General features: G+C 41.1%; 1 protein-coding gene across 26 annotated transcripts in view; it reads left to right on the top strand.

Annotated features, from left to right (window-relative positions):
- LOC139387551 (disks large homolog 1) overlaps nt 1-22,098 on the top strand; it is a 262,524-nt gene that overhangs the window by 130,528 nt on the left and 109,898 nt on the right. For 22 of the 26 annotated variants that reach the window (XR_011629189.1, XM_071133865.1, XM_071133868.1 and 19 more), the window contains 3 exons: nt 147-200; nt 7,914-7,964; nt 13,783-13,907. Coding sequence is in view for 25 of the 26 variants with exons in the window: in XM_071133865.1 (XP_070989966.1) it covers nt 147-200; nt 7,914-7,964; nt 13,783-13,907 (230 nt within the window). In the remaining variant the exon portion in view is untranslated. The remainder of the gene's footprint in view (nt 1-146; nt 201-7,913; nt 7,965-13,782; nt 13,908-22,098) is intronic. The other 4 variants (XM_071133877.1, XM_071133875.1, XM_071133874.1 and 1 more) reach the window with 1 other exon arrangement.

Genomic DNA, 22,098 nt, shown 5'->3' with positions numbered 1-22,098 from the left:
ACATTTTATTTTATTGTACATTTGTTTGTGAATTTACATTGTATCCCCAAGTGTAATGGAAATGGCAGATTTTTGGGAATGCTTTGGGAAATGTCTCGGGACATGCAATCCTGAGGTCCTAAGGTCTTTTTTCCCCCTCTTTTTAGGCGAACCCTCCCCCTGTCGTGGTTAATACAGACAGTTTGGACACGCCTCCATATGTAAGTTTAACCCTTTTTAATGAAATACATAATTATATTATTTTGTGATGTAAGTCTTCACCACCATGTCTGGGTTGTCTGTTGGATACTTCTAATAATGGTGTTGATGTAGTTAACTATCATTCAAAATCCCCAAAAAGGTCTGTTATGATACTCTTCCCTGAGGTGGTGAGCAAAACAATAAGGATTTTGATTAAATAAGGTGTTGAAATTTGACACGAGGCATTATCACATGCTTTTAAGAGTTAATTAGGTTTTTGTGTTACTGTATCATGCAATAATGCTAATATAATTTTGTTGTAGTCTAAAATTGAATGCTGTTTGAAATTATGGTTTGTGTGTGTGTCAATATGTGTACACACGTCCAAGTATATACACTGAGTATACCAAACATTAGGAACACCTTCCTAATATTGAGTTGCACATATACACAATCCATGTCTCAGTTGTCTCAAGGCTTAAAAATCCTTCTTTAACCTGTCTCCTCCCCTTAATATCTACTGATTTGAAGTGGATTTAACAAGTGACATCAATAAGGGATCATAGCTTTTACCTGGATTCTCCTGGTCAGTCAATGTCATGGAAATAGCCTACACACACACACATACTCCTGTGTGTATGCGCGTGTTTGTCGGTACTGTACGTGTGTGTGGACGGCAATCAAATCTGCTCACAACGCAATTGCACTATGACAGCACCGGGGCACACATCCCCCTCCTGACCACAACTCACCAGTTCATTTTGATTGTTCATCTCCCGAGTCTGAGCAGAGGTCAGAGGTTAAGGCTCTCCATGTATCGGGCCACTCAAGATGGTGGTGATTTCATCACTTTCCAAACATGCAGTGTTTTCATTTCGGGGAGAAACAAAAGCATCAAACTGTGAAAGTAGAAAATAAATAAAAAGTACAGTAGCCACCTGGCATACCACCTTGTTGCCCTTCTAACTAGGTTGTGATTAGTAGTGCACACCATAGAAAAAAGTTTTGAAATGGAAAATAAAAAATCTGTTTCTTATTGGATAGGTCCAGATAGTCCTTCCCTGTTTGTCCCTTATCTTCCCTTTGGAGACAAATGAACACGACCCAGTTCAATCTGGCCTCCATCAGAGTTATGGAATGGAGCTATCTACTGTATGTAGGTCTTTAATAACACGTTTAGCTCAAATTTAGATAATCAAAAAATATACGTTTTATTGTGTGAATTTACTCTTTTTTACAACTAACTTTGGGCTGTAATTTCCTGCACCACAATTGAAAGAAGCATGGTGATCTGTGTGTTGATATTTAATCTCATTCATATCAGCTAATAGTACAGTATATCACAAAAAATATCCCAATTTCTCCATATAAATGTTGAGAAAGAGAACCATGAGCCTAAAGCAGCTCTTGTGTGCCATTGTTCCTCAGTACTGCTTGGAAGAAAGCTGGTTGCGGTCCATTGTGTTAGCATCCCAGGCCCTGACATAATTAAAAAGTAATTTTGGGTTGACCTATGTAGATGGTTTCAAATACATGCAACTTGAAAGTTACATATCACGAAATGTTGATTATTCATTTTTTCTTTAAACAGAGCGACCTTCATGGAATCTTATTTGAGTCCGAAAAGGGTGTTCATATGATAGGGAAGATATACAAAACCTTGCAGAGTATATCCAACTGACAAAAAATATAAACTATTGGAACCAATACTTAAAAGGAACTGATGTTGCCATAAAATCGAGGGGAAGTTGGAGCATAACTAACAAAATTAGTTTATGAAAATGTACGCTTAATGTATAGAATGTATTATACAAGAGACATAATTCACAAATTCTACAGCACAATGGCAGAATCATGTCAAGTTTAGAATGACTCAATAATCCATGCTTTCTGGGAATGCTATGAAGTCCGGTAGTTGTGGGTAGAAGCTAGAAAGTTGGCTGTCAGAAGTATTACAATGTAAACTTTTAATCCTTCTGTCTGCATATTTCAAGACATGGCATATGGCGGTGTAGTGAGATACCCAATGGGCTTGACGATTCTCTTCTCATCACTCATCTTGACAAAAATGTAATAACTTGGAAATCATTAACACAATCGAAAAATCTAAGGATTTATTATTGAAATATTGAAATAGCATGGGTGATCATGGAAAGACAAATTGATGCAAATGGCAAACTAATGCAGACACTGGGGATGGGGGTGTGAGCATGCAGGTCTGGGCAGATGGGATGTTTGAGTAAGTTATTGTTCGTTTGTATAAGTTTGTATATATATAAAAATACAAATAAAATAAACATATATACTGAACAAAAATATAAACGCAACATGCAACAATTTCAAAGATTTTACTGAGTTACAGTTCATTTAAGGAAATCAGTCAATTGAAATACATTCATTAGGCCCTAATCTATAGATTGCATGACTGGGAATACAGATATGCAAAGGTATCAGAAAACCAGTCAGTATCTGGTGTGACCACCATTGGCAGGAACTGGAACACGCTGTTATACACGTCGATCCAAGGCATCCCAAACATGCTCAATGGGTGACATGTCTGGTGAGTATGCAGGCCATGGAAGAAGCTGGACATTTACAGATTCCAGGAATTGTGTACAGATCCTTGCAACATGGGGCTGTGCATTATAATGCTGAAACATGAGTTAATGGCGGCGGATGAATGGCAGAATAATGGGCCTCAGGATCTCGTCACGGTATATCTGTGCATTCAAAGTGCCTTCAAAAAAATGCTATTTTGTTAGTTGTCCGTAGCTTGTGCCTAACCTTACCATAATTCCACCACCACCATCGGGTAATCTGTTCACAATGTTGACATCAGCAAGTTTCTCATCCACACAACGCCATGCACGTGGTCTGCGGTTGTGAGGACAGTTGGACATGCTGTCAAATTCTCTAAAACGATGTTGGAGGCAGCTTGTGCTAGAGGAATGAACATTCAATTGTCTGGCAACAGCTCTGGTGGGCATTCCTGCTGTCAGCATGCCAATTGCATGCTCCCTCAAAACTTGACGTCTGTGACACTGTGTTGACAAAACTGCACATTTTAGTGGCCTTTTATTGTCCCCTAGCACAAGGTGCACCTGTGTAATGATCATGCCATTTAAACAGCTTCTTGATATGCCACACCTGTCAGGTGTAAGGATTATTTGTTGGCAAAGGAGAAATGTTCACTAACAGGAATGTAAATAAATGTGTGCACAAAATTGGAGAGAAATAAGCTTTTTGTGCTTATGGAACATTTCTGCGGTCTTTTATTTCATCTCATAAAACCTGTTGCGTTTATTTTTGTGTAGTTTTATTTAAAAAAAAATAGAACGCATCGTTGACTCACCGAACTCTCACTCAGGCAGGTCTCTATGTACAGTAACATTAGAGTGCGAAGTGGCAGCGTTCAAAGCCGTTGGCACCCTATTTAGTGCAGTACTTTTGGTCAAAGGTAGTTCACTATACAGGGAATAGAGTGCCATTTGGGACGCAGGGTTGGCAATTCCAGGACAAACACAGTGACTTCAATTATTTATATACACATTAGCTCAGACGTGCAGTTTTTCCCCTTATGTTCAGTATTTAGCACAATCCACATGAATGTTTCAGTAGTTTGAAACAAGCACCTAGACTGTCCTGCCAACCTGTTATGTCACCTCATGAATTAAAATGTGTGATTGTGTTCTAAAAAAAAGCTTCAGAGCGCAAATTGACTGCAGTATGGGGCCTTCCATCTTATACTTTTCCGCCCCTAAAACCTCTGACTAGACTTTCTATTATGATATTGAACTGTAACTTTAGAGTCTAGACCAGTGGTTCCCAAACTTTTTATAGTCCCGTACCCCTTCAAACATTCAACCTCCAGCTGCGTAACCCCTCGAGCACCAGGGTCAGCGCACTCTCAAAAATTGTTTTTTGCCATCATTGTAAGCCTGCCACACACACATTGTACGATACATTGATTAAACAAATAATGGGTGTGAGATTTTGTCACAACCCGGCTCGTTGGAAGTGACAAAGAGCTCTTATAGGACCAGGGCACAAAAAATAATAATCAATAATTTTGCTCTTTATTTAGCCATCTTACATATAAAACCTTATTTGTTCATCGAAAATGGTGAATAACTCAACACAGGTTAATGAGAAGGGTGTGCTTGAAAGGATGTAATAACTCTGCAATGTTGGGTTGTAATTGGAGAGAGTCTGTCTTAAATAATTTTCCACACAGCCTGTATTTAGTTTTCTTGCTAGTGAGGGCTGAGAATCCACTCTCACATAGGTATGTGGTTGCAAAGGGCATCAGTCTCTTAACAGCTCAATTTGCCAAGGCAGGATACTGAGCGCAGCCCAATCCAGACATCTGGCAGTAGCTTCTGAATAGATTCAATTTTCACAGAATTGCTTGTTGCAATTTTGATGAGGCTCTCTTGTTCAGATAAGTGGACTGGAGGCAGGGAATGAAAGGGATAACAAATCCAGCTGTTTGTTAGCCATTTCGGGAAAGTACCTGCATAATTTCAAACCCAACTCACTCAGGTTCTTCACTATATCACATTTGACATTATCCGTAAGCTTGAGTTCATTTTCACACTAAAAAAATTATACAATGATGGAAAGACTTGTGTGTTGTCCTTGTTAATGCAGACAGAGAAGAGCTCCAACTTCTTAATCATAGCCTCAATTTTGTTCCGCAAATTGAATATAGTTCGGAGAGTCCCTGTAATCCTAGTTTCAGATCATTCCGGCAAGAAAGAACATCACCAAGATAGGCCAGTCGTGTGAGAAACTCGTCATCATGCAAGCAGTCAGACAAGTAACAATTATGGTCAGTGAAGAAAATGTTTAAGCTCATCTCTCAATAAATAAAAAAAACGTGTAAATACTTTGCCTCTTGATAACCTGCACACTTCTTTCTGTATGTTGTAAAAGCATTACTTAGTTGGAGCCCATATCATTTCATAATACAGAAAATACACATGAGTTCAGGGGCCTTGCTTTAACAAAGTTAACCATTTTCACTGTAGTGCCCAAAACGTCTTTCAAGCTTTCAGGCATTCCCTTGGCAGCAAGAGCCTCTCGATTAGTGCTGCAGTGTACCCAAGTAGCGTCGGGAGCACTACTCCACTATATCTCCCTGTCATGGGATACCAACACATCTTGACCACCAATGTTCATTTGATGTCACAAAGCTGTCCAGTACTTAAGACATATTGCCTCCTGTTGTCCTGGTTTCCAGTGGTTTGCAGAAGAGGATGTCTTCCTTAACCCCCCATAAACGTAACAGACATATGCTGTGCCAGGCCTGTTGACTTATCCAGCTGTAACGCATAGATTTCACTGGCTTGAATGTGAAGCATGTAATTGTTTCAAAACATATTCTGCCATGTCACTGATGCGTTATGAAACGGTGTTGTTTGATGAAGGCATTGTCTGTATATATTTTTTTTGCCTATTCCCCCAGCATTGTCCCAGCCATGTCTGCGGCAGCAAGAAGAATTAAGTCCTCCACAATAGTATGGTGCTTGCCTGTCCTAGCAACTCGGTAGCTCACGCTTCTAGCCCCTTCTTATTAATGATATCTGTTGCTTTTATACATGTCTTAATACTTGAACATCGTCTTAATTCTCGCTCAAAAAAACTCCTGTGGCTTATTTTTCAAATTGGCATGTTTTGTTTCTAAATGTCTGCGCAAGAGTGAAGGTTTCATCGAGTTGTGAGATAGTACTTTTGCACATATAACACACCGTGGATGAGGAAAGGCACTACTCCCAATCTAAGTGAACCCCAAATCAATGTAGTTCTCATCATATTTGAGCCTCTTCGATGGTCCAACGTCCCTGTCTGTTGTTCGGTGCTTTCCCGGGTAAGGGGGCAGTAGCTCTTCCGCTGCATCAGATTCACAACTGTCAGTGTCGATGATAGGTGGGCTAACAACAAATGTAGAATTACTGATGCTAGCATTGGATGTGCTCATGGAAGCAGAACAACTTGTGTCGTCGACAGGTGCAGGTGTAGTACTGCTGGTAGTAGCAGTACTACCAGTAGAGCTGGTATGTGTGTCTATGGATGCGGACCTTACTTTTTTTAACCATTAATAAATTTTCGAGAAAATGGAATGAGCAGCAGCTACGTTTGGCTACATAGTTGAATTCCCGCGAGAGAGTAATGGTTAATGTAAAGATTCTTAGGTCTTCCAGAAGTCTGTTGGAATATTCCTGATTTCCTACCTATTCACTCCTGATTCTGGGGAAAGTTACTGGAATATTGCCACCCTAATAAATAACTTTTTGCACTGTCTTCTTGATTTTGTAAATCTTAATTATAGGGTCTCTATGGGACATACTAGCAAGTCTAACGAAAGCTTACCCTTTGACGAACCCAAAGTCAGTTAAGGAAATGCTGTTGCTCGAGGTACTTTGCTGGATGGAATCCTATTTTTTCTGCAATAAGTGGTCAACCGTCTATGTGGCTCTTCATGTGAATAAAGTACTTCACATAGGTCCATATGTGTAAAATGGCATAAATAGCTACTAATATGCACACTTATTATACACGGATGAATACTGTATCTGTAATATTATATTAATTATGTATGTTACTGGATGCACAGCATGCATGAATACGTGTGTGTGTGTGTGTGTGTGTGTGTGTGTGTGTGTGTGTGTGTGTGTGTGTGTGTGAGAAGCTCAGAGGGGATAGCTGAACAGTGGGAGTGGACAGGAAATGGCTTTGGAAATACAATTGACACTGTTGTCCATTTGGTTGAATGGAAATTATTCTGCCTAAACATGATATTTAGCTACGTAGTTCCACAGACTCCAGAAGCTATTCTTTATCAGTTCCAAAGACTGTACTAGGGACTGTAATTTCAATTTCAGATGCCTTTTTTACATGTATTTTCCCCTTCAGCATATCAGTTACGTCAATTTAAAATAAACCACATTCGTTCTAGCTGTTTGTGACTTACGGGTACACTTACAGAGTACAGGTTGGTGACAAGCTCAGTTAAGACCTTACCGATACAGTTATGTGCCTCGCCAAGGGCACAACACACAGTATTCCCCACACGTTTACCACTCATTGTATCCCGCCTGTTTACCAGTCCACTCATCTGACTGGGTAGCAGGAGTCAATACAGCCAGTTGTGGTCTTGGTGTTTTGAGATGGTGTAGGGTGAAATTGTACAATAGATGCTGGTCTTTGGTCAGGTTTGCATTTTCTCCCAAAATATGGTTAGGATTGGGGGTGAGGAAGCTGATCCTAGATCTGTACCTAGCGGAAACTTCACCCTGGAGCGTTTGAGATGGACTTATACATGGCGGTCGGGCTGTGCAGGTTGCGCAGCAGACTACTATAGCATTCTGAAATACTTAAACATCTGGTGTACTGTGCAGCCTGAATGGACTAAAGCACAGGTGAGGTAACATCAAATGTTGCAGATATTTTGGTGGTCTGCCTTTTGAAAATTCTGTGTTTCCAGAGCTCGAGTGCATCTCACTTGAATTGTGGACATAAAAGTTTTGACCTTGAAAACACAACCCGGTTCCAAAAGGGCTCAGTTTGGTAGAGGAAATGTCTTGTTCTGAAAGATGTGAAACCTTCATTGCTCTGCATTGACTCACTAGGAGTCAGTGTTAGTTACTAGTAGTAGTCACTTGTTACAAGTAATCACTAGTAGCTAACAAACTTCAGCAGCTGAAATGTGTCATTCCCTCTCCCACTTCCAGGTAAACGGAACAGAAGCGGATTATGAATATGAGGAGATCACGCTCGAACGGGTAAGGGGACTGTCTCTTTCTTTAAAAAAATGTTTCATTCACAACTGTTGCTTCCTAAATGGCCCTATGGGCCCTGGTCAAAAGTAATGCACTATATAGGGAATAGGGTGCCATTTGGTAATCACCCACATTCTTTGCACAGCAACACAGGACCTCTTCTGTCACTATATTGGTTCAGTACAAGATACATACAGTAAAGTACTTTTAAGTACTCACAATGGAAGTAGTACAGTCCTTTTGATTGTATTAGAAAGTAGCATGTGTGTAATGTTCATGTCTGACATGGTATGCCCTCCAAATTCGTGGTGGGGGGGCGTTATCTTACACTTTGAGGGCCGTTGTGGGTGCAGGCATTTGCTTCGGCCAAGCAATAAGACTACATTTTACAAATCAGTCTTTATTGTAGACTATGATTGAGGATATGGTCAAATCGGGTGCGTTTTTGCTTGCCCGAAGAAAAGGCCTGCACCCACGCTGGCCCTCAAAGGGTACAGTTTGCATATGTCTCGTATTATACACACTAACAGCTAGCACTGTGGCGTTCATGAAATGTTGTTAAGCAAATAACTGCCGGTCTCACGATAATTTACCGTTAATGAACAAAAATATATTTAGCATCTCCTGGCTTCCACACAGAGCCTACAAGCCACTGATACAGACCTTTGGAACATTCACATTTAAAAAAAGTTTAAGTCAATTTATTATAACCTACACCACCTACACAATAAATCCTGTATTTATTTTAAACAGGTCTAAACAAACAGGATATGAAGAAAATGTAGTCTATTTCAGAAGAACAGAATAACATACTCCAAGTTGTCCTTTTGTTAGGCCCTGGTCTGGCTATGCCATCTGGCTGTGGGCTACACTAGTTAATTTAGCAGACAAGATTTACTTAGAAGTCTGTGTCATTATTTTATAGTATGAAGAATACAATTGGACATAGCTGAATAATATTGAAAGGATATTTCTCAATAACAATTTGAGGGAGTGCGCACATGCGGCTATTTTGTGTTGAGCGCTTAACAAAGACACAGGTACTCCGATGTGCTTAATTTAGAGTTATTAACGTAACTTTATTTGTGATATAAATGTTGGGCTATATGTTTTGATTTTTAATACATTCTAAGGCTGCATGATGCGACTAACGAGGATTTGAAAATATTTGATGAACGACGTGATCTCTGCTTTGTTTTTTGGGCAGGCTGTACCCACTTCATCAGTCTCTTACTCACAATTTGACAAGCACTTGACAATGCCTCAAATATCCCGGCTGCATCCCCTTTGTGTGGCCGTAATACCCCATAAAAAAAAATCAATGTATTTTTTAAAGTGACTTGTGCCCTTATAATAATTATAATTCCCTTCTCCCGGCTGCATTCCAAAGCACCTTTCACTCAAATGGCTCTCCGTCACGTGATAGGGTCTTTCTCACAGGCTACAAGTGAAGATGGACACATCGGGGACACAACTGTGCACGTACTTATACAATTCCGAGGCGCATATTGAAGATATTAGAAGAACTGTCCACAATTACTTTTCGTAAGCCAACAAGATGAGTTGATCAAACAAACAGCAAAAGCGCTAGCCTATGTCAATATACTATCCCCATAGTACAAAAGTTGACCTACTCTATTCTGTGCGAGAAATAAATATTTTAAACATAGTGTAGGACAGTTGTGGGATGCGATAGATTCCAAATGAATACCTCCACTAGCATCAAAAAATGTGTTGTAAGCAATGAGCCTGACGCAACAGATGAGAACGCTTAGCTTAAAATATCGATAAACTATTAGGCTATTTCTTCGAATAAAGGCAGGCAGTAGGCTACAAGCACGAATGTTCCGTTAGCAGGACAACACCATTCTCAAAAGTGGCCACAAATGTGATTATGCATTTATTGCTTTTATTATAAAGGTGCTTTTTAATGGTGAAATTGTCTTCCCCAAACTTAAAAATCACGCTCTGCGAATGTACAGTGGGGAGAACAAGTATTTGATACACTGCCGATTTTGCAGGTTTTCCTACTTACTTAATATTAATTAATATTTGGTACAGAAACCTTTGTTTGCAATTACAGAGATCATATGTTTCCTGTAGTTCTTGACTAGGTTTGCACACACTGCAGCAGGGATTTTGGCCCACTCCTCCATACAGACCTTCTCCAGATCCTTCAGGTTTCGGGGCTGTCGCTGGGCAATACGGACTTTCAGCTCCCTCCAAAGATGTTCTATTGGGTTCAGGTCTGGAGATTGGCTAGGCCACTCCAGGACCTTGAGATGCTTCTTTACGGAGCCACTCCTTAGTTGCCCTGGCTGTGTGTTTCGGGTCGTTGTCATGCTGGAAGACCCAGCCACGACCCATCTTCAATGCTCTTACTGAGGGAAGGAGGTTGTTGGCCAAGATCTCGCGATTCCTTGCCCCATCCATCCTCCCCTCAATACGGTGCAGTCGTCCTGTCCCCTTTGCAGAAAAGCATCTCCAAAGAATGATGTTTTCACCTCCATGCTTCACGGTTGGGATGGTGTTCTTGGGGTTGTACTCATCCTTCTTCTTCCTCCAAACACGGCGAGTGGAGTTTAGACCAAAAAGCTCTATTTTTGTCTCATCAGACCACATGACCTTCTCCCATCCCTCCTCTGGATCATCCAGATGGTCATTGGTAAACTTCAGACGGGCCTGGACATGCGCTGGCTTGAGCAGGGGGATCTTGCGTGCGCTGCAGGATTTTAATCCATGACGGCCTAGTGTGTTACTAATGGTTTATTTTGAGACTGGTCCCAGCTCTCTTCATGTCATTGACCAGGTCCTGCCGTGTAGTTCTGGGCTGATCCCTCACCTTCCTCATGATCATTGAGACCGAGGGTGATTAACCGTCATCTTGAACTTCTTCCATTTTCTAATAATTGCGCCAACAGTTGTTGCCTTCTCACCAAGCTGCTTGCCTATTGTCCTGTAGCCCATCCCAGCCGTGTGCAGGTCTACAATTGTATCCCTGATGTCCTTACACAGCTCTCTGGTCTTGGCCATTGCGTAGAGGTTGGAGTCTGTTTGATTGAGTGTGGACAGGTGTCTTTTATACAGGTAACGTGTTCAAACAGGTGCAGTTAACACAGGTAATGAGTGGAGAACAGGAGGGTTTCTTAAAGAAAAACTAACAGGTCTGTGAGAGCCAGAATTCTTACTGGTTGGTAGGTGATCAAATACTTATGTCATGCAATAAAATGCAAATTATTTACTTAAAAATCATACAATGTGATTTTCTGTATTTTTGTTTTAGATTCCGTCCCTCACAGTGGAAGTGTACCTATGATAAAAATTACAGACCCCTACATACTTTGTAAGTAGGAAAACCTGAAAAATCAGCAGTGTATCAAATACTTGTTCTCCCCACTGTATGTAATTTAGACTCTACAACCATTGTAAAGCGGATTAATGTTCTTCAATTTAAGAAGTTATTTGGTGCTTTAGTTGTGATACAAACCTTAATAAAACATATAAGCCTATGGGCTAGGCTACATGAGATGTGCAACTATGATTTGTAAAGGTTGTAAAAACAAAATGCGCCGTTTGCCTTAAGCTGGGCATCATTCACAAGTGATAGGCTAAAATTGTCACCCATCACACTATTCTTGATTAAAATTGTCTTTACATATACTAAATATTATATGTATGAAATTTGTTTTGATTTAGAATTTGACCATTATAATGCACCTGTATCAAAACAGGGGCAGCGGGAAACAATACATGTCATTTATGCACTTAAATAGTAAATGGAGTATGCTTTTCGCGGGGTTCATTTTCATGCCAGCCAGGTAGGCTATACTCCTGTTGTAAAAATAATCAATGTGCTTAATGTTAGGAAAGTTGAGAAATAAATATAGTAGGCCTAGCCTATAGAAAGCTGATGGTATCCTCTTTTAAATAGATATTCTCAGGCAATTGCATAGCCTATGGAAATGTTGCGCAATTTGAGCTCATGGGTTCTCAACACGGAACCCAAACCGGCTGCTATTTTGTGCCCCCACACCAAATGCGATCGCGACACGCAGATTAAAATATCAAAACAAACTCTGAACCAATTTCAGTAATTTGGGGACCGAAAAGCATTACACATTTATGGCAATTTAGCTAGCTAGCATGCACTTGCTAGCTAATTTGTCCTATTTAGCTAGCTTGCTGTTGCTAGCTAATTTGTCCTGGGATAAAAACATTGAGTTATTTTACCTGAAATGCACAAGGTCCGACAATTAATCCACACATAAAACAGTCAACCGAATCATTTCTTGTCATCTCTCCTTCTTCCAGGCCTTTTCTTCTCTGGACTTTTTATTGCGATTGGTAACTTTCCTAAGTTAGGTGCATTACCGCTACCGACCCTGTTTATCTTTCAGTCACCCATGTGGGTATAACCAATGAGGAGATGGCACGTGGGTACCTGCTTCTATAAACCAATGAGGAGATGGGAGAGGCAAGACATTCAGCGCGATCTGCGTCACAAATAGAACTGACTTCTGTTTTAGCCCTTGGCAACGCAGACACTCATTGGCGCGCGCAAAGAGTGTGGGTGCAGTAATTGAATAATATAGATTTCTACATTTATTTTGCAATGCGAGCGTTGTAGTCAGGGTATAAGTGTTTGATTTGATTTTCAATTACATTTGCATTGATGTCAGAGTGATTTGAGGGACAATAGAGTGGGGTACCAGACAGTTAGCAAGTTTGGTGGGCGACTAATGACCATCAGCAGCATCAGAGCTTGGAGAAGCCTAATTACCATGGAATTTGACAGTTGTCTAGACTCGTGACCACTGGTGGGGCGGTAAATGCGGTCACCGTAACAGCCTTACTCACAGCTCGAGTATGCAGCGTCTGTATGAATTCCATTTTTCTACTCAGATAATTCAGGGAATCCATTCAATTTGGTAATTACATTGCAATTCGTCTCTCGGAATTGAGTGGAAATGGAACTGACCCCAACACTGCTCGTATAATACAGCACCATCAGGACCATAATGTTCTCTCCTCTCAAGTTATCCTGTATTAAACAGCCAGCTCTCTTGTGTAGTACACTCCTCCAGTCTCTCCAATGTTCCACTCAAGTCTGACACACTCCAAGGCTTACATCCCAAATGGCACCATATTCCCTATATATGAGCAATATAAAGGGAATAGGGTGCCATTTAGGACTCAGACCATGTCTCTGGCGTTATACGCATTTTGTTGCTTTGTGCACTCTTGCATTATGTAGCCATGTCTTAATCCTCCCAATGCACCCATGGTGATGTATTTTTGCTATGTTCCTTTTTTCTTTTGCGTGACCCATTTCAGCTGTACTTTCAAGTGCACGGTATTATTAGCGTAGCGTAAATAAAAAATGCTCGCCTCTCCGCAAGCTGTCTCCCTGGGAGCTCTTATCCCCTGCACCCGCTGCCATTCCTAAGTAACAACGCACTCTGTGTGCGCCTACTGGCTTGGTGTGTTTTATAATGTGATAATACTGCCACTTTGTTGTAAATGCTTGATGACCATTTGGAAATTAGCCTGGTCCCAGATCTGGTTTGTGCTGTCTTGCCAACTCGTCTTGCATTACCGGAAAACTTGGTAAGACCGCACAAACAGTGGCGTAACAATACACCTTAGGAGTAGGCAAGACTGCACAAACAAATCTGTTGTATGCAGTAGCAGTTTGTAATTGTTGTTATAGTTGACATGTTAATGTATGAATAATAATAATACATGGGATTTATATAGCGCTTTTCAAAGACCTAAAGGTGCTTATGGAGAAAGTGTGTTTGTGTGTCTTTGGTTTCTCCAGGGTAACTCTGGGCTGGGTTTCAGTATCGCGGGGGGAACGGACAACCCCCACATCGGTGAAGACCCCAGCATCTTCATCACCAAGGTCATCCCTGGGGGGGCGGCGGCCCAGGACGGACGACTCCGGTGAGTGAGGAACACACACACATATTAGAGGTGTGAACGTTTAAACATGAAAACGTTAACGTTAAGAAAAAATCCCTAACCGTGAAAGTCACAGTGCAGTTATCACAAAGCTACCACTAACAGGTCCCAATCATCAACATAAAGGGACAATTTCAATTAAACAAATACCTAATGCAACAGTGTTGTATCATTAGTAAGAGAGATGCATCTTTCAAATTATTATATAAAGTTCTCTGCACGCCATCGGCGTTAACCTCTAGTGACACCCCATCCCGTGAACGGGACCGTTGTCATCATCTGACACTAATTAGCATAACGCAATGGACAAATCTTCCTAGAAAATCTTCCTATTCATGAAAATCACAAGTGAAATATATTGGAACACAGCTTAGCCTCTTGTTAATCACCCTGTCATCTCAGATTTTCAAAATATGCTTTACAACCAAAGCTAGACAAGCATTTGTGTAAGTTTATCGATAGCCTAGCATAGCATTATGCCTTGCTAGCAGCAGGCAACCTTGTCACAAAAATCAGAAAAGCAATCAAATTAAATTGTTTACCTTTGATGAACTTCGGATGTTTTCACTCACGAGACTCCCAGGTAGATAGCCAAAGTTCATTTTTTCCCAAAATATTATTTTGTAGGCGAAATAGCTCCGTTTTCTTCACGTTTGGCTGAGAAATCGACCGGAAATTGCGGTCACGACAACGCCGAAGAATATTCCAAATTAGCTCCATAATATCGACAGAAACATGGCAAACGCTGTTTAGAATCAATCCTCAAGGTGTTTTTCAAATATCTATTCGATAATATATCCACCGGGACAATTGGTTTCTCAGTAGAAGCGATTGGAATAATGGCTACCTCTGTACTTTACGTGAGATTTTCTCCTGGAGCATCATGTGACCATTTGCGCAATGTAGCCCCCTACGGGTATTCTTCAACATAAATGCGTAAAACTACGTCACAATGCTGTAGACACCTTGGGGAATATGTGGAAATCGTAAGCTGGTTCATAGCACATTCGCAGCTCAATGGGGACTCATTGGCACGCAGCGCTTTCAAAATATGGGGAATTCCGGATTGGATTTTTCTCAGGCTTTCGCCTGCAACATCGTTGCATGGCAAGTCCTGTATGGCAATACTTTGAGAAGTTAAATGAAGTGGTGAAATGCAAACTTTTCCAGATGGATTTGAGGTATGGTAATGATGGTACCACCTGGATTCCCCTGTTCAGTCTATGCCATCGAAAGAGCAGGTGTTCCAAATGTTTTGTACACTCAGGGCCCTATATTCCACTAGGGCTGGGAATTGCCAGGGACCTCACAATATGATGTTATCACGATACTTATGTGCTGATACGATTTGTATTTTAATTATTGCGTTTGTATATGTATTGATACTGCCATTTTATTGCCATTTGATGTTCCAAACATTGTCTGCTACATTGAGACGAGAGAGCATGAGAAAATTAGTTTTGATCAGTCGGAAATAAATGTACTGAAAACATGTTGGGTCACTATTTCAGAATATGGTGAACAAGCTTTAGGATGAAAAATACCAGTGTTGGTACAGCCGACTAGCGCAAAATAAATATTGCGATATTGTTAAAAGGATATGATACGATATAGCGTCAAAAATAATATTTCAATATGTAACTATCTATTTTTTCCCCCCCATCAATATATTCCACCCTCAGCCAATGTCACACACGCAGCCGATTTTATCACATGTGTGCAGCGCATAGTCAATCACCGGACTCCCCTGTATTAATACTGGGTAATTTCAACAGCTGTACGCACAAAAAGGTGCTGCCTATGTATCAGCAATTTGCTACATTGTTATCAGCAATTTGCTGCATGTGCTACAAGGGGTAGTAAAACAATTTATCTTTGCTTCAGCAATATTAATCATGCCTACAAGTCTACAGAGGGATGGAGTGGTCTATAAATCAGTCAAACATTGGAATGACACCTTGAGTGCAGGACTGTGAGACTGCGTTGACAGTACTGATTGGCCAGGGTAACATCAGCAACCATATTCTGAAATCCTGTCACAAGGAATTGTCAGGTTTGTTCTCTGAGCTGTTCAATCGCTCACTGAGGAAGCACACAATACCAGCTCTGTGGAAATGTTCCATCGTATGCCCAGTGCTCAAGAAGAGCTGCCCTGCTGTTCTCAATGATTACCGCCCTGTTGCATTAACACCTCATAATGACACGTTTTGATCCACTCCCACATACAAAACAAGGTTGGAGACATTGTAGACCCCCTTCATTTTTCCTACAAGCAACAGAGAGGAGTGGACGATGCTCGTGTACTTACTACACCTGGCTCCTTCCCATCTTGAAAAAAGTGCAATGCACAGATGGTGGTTGTGGACTTTTCCAGTGCTTTTTAGCCAATACAGCCACTTCTAATGGGCAAGAAACTTTTGCATATGAACCAAGTCCGAACCTCATTCTGTGGATTTTATATATTTTTTGTCAAATAGACCACAATGGGTGAGAATCAACGGTGAGTGGAGCACAAAGAAAACCATCTCATTGCTTGACATTAACTTTATATGTCTACGGTTTAAAACAGACTCAGGGACATGTCTAGACGCTAATCCTACGTTGTATCGTTCCATGTTTCTCGTTATATTAAACTTACCACCGGCTTCTCGACTCCCAGTGTCTACGTTACATTAATTAAACAATGTAAAAAAGCAATGAGGCTGATGCATCAGATCAGACCGTTTATCTTAAAATTGTGAAAAAGTTTTATTTCTTCATATTATAAGCTCAAAATGTGCGCATGGCTTTAGGCTATGGGCTATGTTCCAAAATGCAATTAGCGGGAAAACGCTGTTCTCAAAAGCGCACCACATGCGCAAGCAGTTTCTTCTGACAGAGATTGAAATACTGGTTAGAATATAAAAAAGGGGAAATCTAAAGATGCATCAACTACTACGGGTTGTTAGGGCTACTAATATGACTAGGATTGTGCCTTTGGCTGCTGGACCATAAAATAACTTTGATTTTGAAAATCAATAGAACATGAGAAAAATGATGGTTTCAATGGCATATTAAGTGTTTATGAAATAATTCCCTCAACATTCTATGGTTGTATTTTAGCTAGGCTACTTTGAAGCAAGGTAAGACATACTTCATAAAATTTGATAAAACGTCCATGTTTTTAACAATTAAGATTATGGTTAAATAGTTTAAAATGCTGACTACCTCTGCTCACATTCAAGGTGGGTGATGTGAGGTGCGCTTCGGGCACTGTCCTTCAGGCACTGTCCTTCACTCCTCCGGTCTTGTGACCATTTGATCTGAACGAACCACGCCTCGAGTATGTCGACAGAATCAAGCCTTTAGATGTTATTGTTAATTATTATCTAACGTGACTGGCGTTTATCCTATATTTATGCAATTAAATGTTTAACTAAAGTTTGGCTACATTTTCTGGAGCCTCCCTTATATCAGCATCGGTTTGGTTTGGACATGAGGATGTAGCCAATATACATGTCACCTACACTTCGACATGTAGCCGTTTTTATTTACACTGAACAAAAATATAAACGCAACATGCAACAATTTCAAAGGTATTTACAGAGTTACAGTTCATGTTAGGAAATCAGTCATTTTAAATTAATTAATTAGGCCCTAATCTATTGATTTCACATGACTGGGACTGGCCATTGAAGAAGAGTGGGACAACATTCCACAGGCCACAATCAACAGCTCGATCAACTCTATGTGAAGATGTCACGCTGCATGAGGCAAATGGTGGTCACATCAGATACTTACTGGTGTTCTGATCCACACCCTTACCTTACTTTTTTTTTTAAGGCATCTGTGACCAACATGCGTATCTGTATTCCTAGTCATAGATTAGGGCCTAATACATTTTTATTCTATAAACTCTATCATTGTGTCCAGTGCCTTAAAAAACACATTATATGTGTAGCAATTGGGATACACCAGATTCCGGGGGGGGGGGGGGTAAAATCACCTTACATCATTTCACAAATAGTTTCATCTTCACTCATTCATTTTATACAATAATTACACGCAAACCTCAGAGGCATCTGTATAAACCGAGTTATGGTAGTGTGGCTGTATTGTCTTTCATCCTGGCAGACTTGTCAGGTAATTTTCAGGTCAATGCCTGGAGGTCAGTCAGAATTGGTGTCGAGGGAATCTAGTGGTTTTACTACAGGTCTATTTCATAGCTATGTTATCCACGGAGGAGCTAACCTCACGACGGAAGTAAGCATTGGACCAGTCGTACGTGGTGTGATCATGGTTCATGACTTCTAATAACTTTCCTCCTGAATGGAGGTTCTATTTATTAGTGGCATGTGTGTTAACCGTCAGAAAAGTGTTCTGGAGATTCCGATCCCCATGTTGCACTCTGAGTGACTCCTATGTCGCTGTTGTCAAGTTTAATTTGCTTGGTTAGGTCACTAACCTTCTTACTGATTGTAGCTGGACTGACTGTTGCTGGTATTGGTACTGGTACTTAAGGGGACCAGTTATCCTACCGATTTATTCTGAAATATTATCCTACCGGAACACATGATTAGAGCATTTTACTAGTTGTGTTGTAGTTGAACCTACACATGGCAATTTATTAATTTTTTTGCCATTTGTTTAAGGTGGAAGTTCACTGGACTTCTTCTACGACCAGTGTGGTACACCTCAGTAATATCTTAGATGTGTTCTAAGATTGTCCCCGTCTAGGGGCCCGTCTTTTCCTCACTGTTCTCATAGGTGAGTTTACAACTAGATTTGTTTTATGCTCTGGCGGGCTTGTACGGTGTTGCCCGTAGTCTCGACACCGCAACCAGCCTCGATGAGGCTCATCAAGGGTCTGGGCTACTATTCCTTCCCTTTGTGTCTCAGGACACCCCACCAGTGTTGGTATCTGAGGTGCAAACGAAAAGGTCAGACCCTATGTACGAGTTGTCAGCGACCGCGTTATGAGAATGGTACAGCCATTTCAACCAAATCTCCTGGTGTTTGTGCTTCAAAACACTCATTGGCTGTCGAGGCCTGTCAGTCACCAATGCATCCGCGTGTGGCAACCTCTTCAGTACCTGCGAACATCGGTCTGTGATATCGCAAAGTGTTTCACCAGTGGAAGTCATCGGGTCAGTTGCTGGACTGACACCATTGGTGTCATTGTAAAGGGTGACAGTCCCCCACAAAGCGGAAGGTGTATCATCGGAAGCAGAGTATGCTCTGCGCATTGATATTTTTCTTGCTGAGACGGCCGTAGTGCTTGCGGAAGTGTCCGAAGGTCAAGAGAAGTTCATCTCAACTACCGTATTACAGGACTGCAAGAAGGAGGGAAGTTGCTCATTCACAGAGACAGCTGGCTCGAAATCATGAAAAGAATGGTCAATCAGGTTGGCTGATGGAATTTGTCTATGTATCGTAATATAAGTTTCTAAATGTATTTTTCCAAAGTGGTGCTTTCGACAGATACCCCTCGTGAATGACTGCATTGCAGCTAGCGTTAGGGGGAGACAGTGTGGTCAGTGGAGAAGGCACTGTGGTCTGTGACCATACCTGGTTGGTTTTCCAATCCATCAGTGGGAGTAACCGATCCATCAAGTCTTTTCCAAGTAGCAGGGGTACAGATTCTAGGCTGGTTACATACACAGGGTGTTTCTTGATCAAGAGGGCCCTGGATAGGATCTCGAGTGAGAGCGGGAGAAATTTGAGTTTTAACATCCTTGCTATGGTTGTTTCCTGCAGACCTGGTGTCCAGTAATTTCCCAACTAGTCCTTGTGACTTTTACCCTTTTCTCAAATTTTTCTCGCTATAGTTCTTCACGTAGTGGAACTTCTGGAGAACATTGGTTTATGTTTTGATCGTCCTTCAACCTGTTGTTACCCTTGTGCTCTGACACTTTGTGTGGGTTGGGTGCAGGAACGTAGTGAACAGGTCGATTGTTGTGGTAGTCGTTTTGATGGCGACGTACTTTACAGTTATTTGGACCGCAGAGGTTATTGGAATCGTGGTTTCGTGGTATAAACCGTTGTTGTGCGTCGTCTCTCAGAATCGGCAGTATATTTCTTGAAAAATAATTAGGTGACACCCAAACCTGGATCATGTTAAGATATCCAGTCAATTGTGATATCGGACTAAATCTGGAATTTACAACTGATTGTTGGCGCTTCTAAATAGCTTGTTCAAATGGAAACACACACGCAACCAATTTGTATACAAAGCAGTCTGTTTGTACTATTCTGTTTGCACAATTTATATTTATATATATAAAATTCAACAGCAAAGTCCAATTCTATTTTAGATTCCTCGCACGGGGCGTCATAATATGTTGTCTTTGACGTCATTAAAGTGAAGACTGTTATTTTATTAAATCAATTCTCTGTAATTATTACGTGATTATGAATGAATTATTCTTTAACTTACGTTAATCTCATTCCAAACGTCGTAAATCTGCACAAACCCAGCTTTTACTATGAATCATCCATACATCAATTGTCTTAATAATTGATTTACTAACTAAATAATCACAGAATGCATAAACACACAAACAGTAGATATGGTTACAAGGAAATGATAGGGGAGGTTCCCTAGTGGGCTAAGCCAATATGACGGCTTGGCGAACAAAGGGAAGTGGGTGTGGACTGAAATGCTAATCCTTTGCACATGAACGCTCATTCATTCGGGAATAATTGCAATCAATTAATATTTACGCTCAGTGTGTCGTCGTGATCTCTATTGGATCTCTACTTCTGCTTCCCTGAAGTCTTTCATGGTTAGAATGGATACTTCAGAATACCATTCAGAAATGTTCTTATAGAAATTGATGTTTTGGCAGTTGTCGGTCTTCGCACCCCAGGTTGACATAATTCCTTGCTTCAGACTAGTAATTAGTATCTAAGATTTGCTCTTATTCTGTTGGGATCGATAGTCTCAGAGTTTAACCATTTCCCGCCGTGTAGCCAATGCTCCACGTGGTGTGGTTAGGAATTCAACAACCATCACAACCTTAGCTTATACTGAGGTTTTTGTGGTCTCTACTCAAACCTTTGCCCCCTTAGCTGACCAAGGTATGCATAGTCTGAAGATGATTTCTTCAGGTGTGGGTTTCATTCGTAACAGTAGAAAAGGGCTGTTCCATGACACCAGAGATCATGCCTGTGCTCAAGGGGGTGGGCTAATGACTTGGTTAAACTTTAAAGGGAATACAATTCTCTTTCATTACAAGGTTTAACATCACCTTACATCATTTTACAAATAGTTTCATCTTTACTCATTCATTTTATACAATAATTCGATGCAAACCTCATAACGGAGGCACCTGTATAACAGAGTTATGGTTATGTGGCTGTATTGTCTTTCATGAGATCACAATTATGAAACAAAACGGACCGGGTCGTAGCTGGCTTCTCCACCAACCGTTTACACATTCTCCAATACATGGATATTGTTCAGTTCTCAAGTTGTGTGATGTAGAAGAAGTTCATTTGTTCTACTGTGAAACTCTCTCTATACTGCATGGCCAGGAGGAGAGAGTCTCCTCCAGGAATTTACAACCTGGAATAACAGAACCTGGGTGAAGGAGGGAGAGGGGGGGAAGCCACTAGTTATACCCAAAGAGGGCCACGACATGACAGTAGGCAGCAGCCTCTCTGTGTCAGTGATGGCTGTTTAACAGTCTGATGGCCTTGAGATAGAAGCTGTTTTTCAGACTCTCAGTCTCTGCACCTGCACCTGTACTGACCTCACCTTCTGGATGGTAGTGGGGTGAACAGGCAGTGGCTCGGGTAGTTGTTGTCCTTGATGATCTTTTTGGTCTTCCTGTGACATCGGGTGCTGTAGGTGTCCTGGAGGGCAGGTAGTTTGCCCCCGGTGATGTGTTTTACAGACAGCACCACCGTCTGGAGAGCCTTGCAGTTGTGGGCGGTGCAGTTGCCGTACCAGGCGGTGATACAGCCCGACAGGATGCTCTCAATTGTGCATCTGTAAAAGTTTGTGAGTTTGTGCGCCACACTGTCTATGTGGGTGGACCATTTCAGTTTGTCCGTGATGTGTATGCCGAGGATCTCCACCTTCTCCACTGCTTTCCAGTCGATGTGAATAGGGGAGTGCCCCCTCTGCAGTTTCCTGAAGTCCACGATCATCTTGTTTGTTTTGTTGACGTTGAGTGTGAGGTTGTTTTCC

The sequence above is a fragment of the Oncorhynchus clarkii genome, chromosome 28, assembly GCF_045791955.1.
Source record: "Oncorhynchus clarkii lewisi isolate Uvic-CL-2024 chromosome 28, UVic_Ocla_1.0, whole genome shotgun sequence".
Lineage (NCBI taxonomy): Eukaryota > Metazoa > Chordata > Actinopteri > Salmoniformes > Salmonidae > Oncorhynchus > Oncorhynchus clarkii.
Note: the sequence above shows the minus strand (reverse complement) of the source record. Positions and strands in the feature narration are given on the sequence as shown.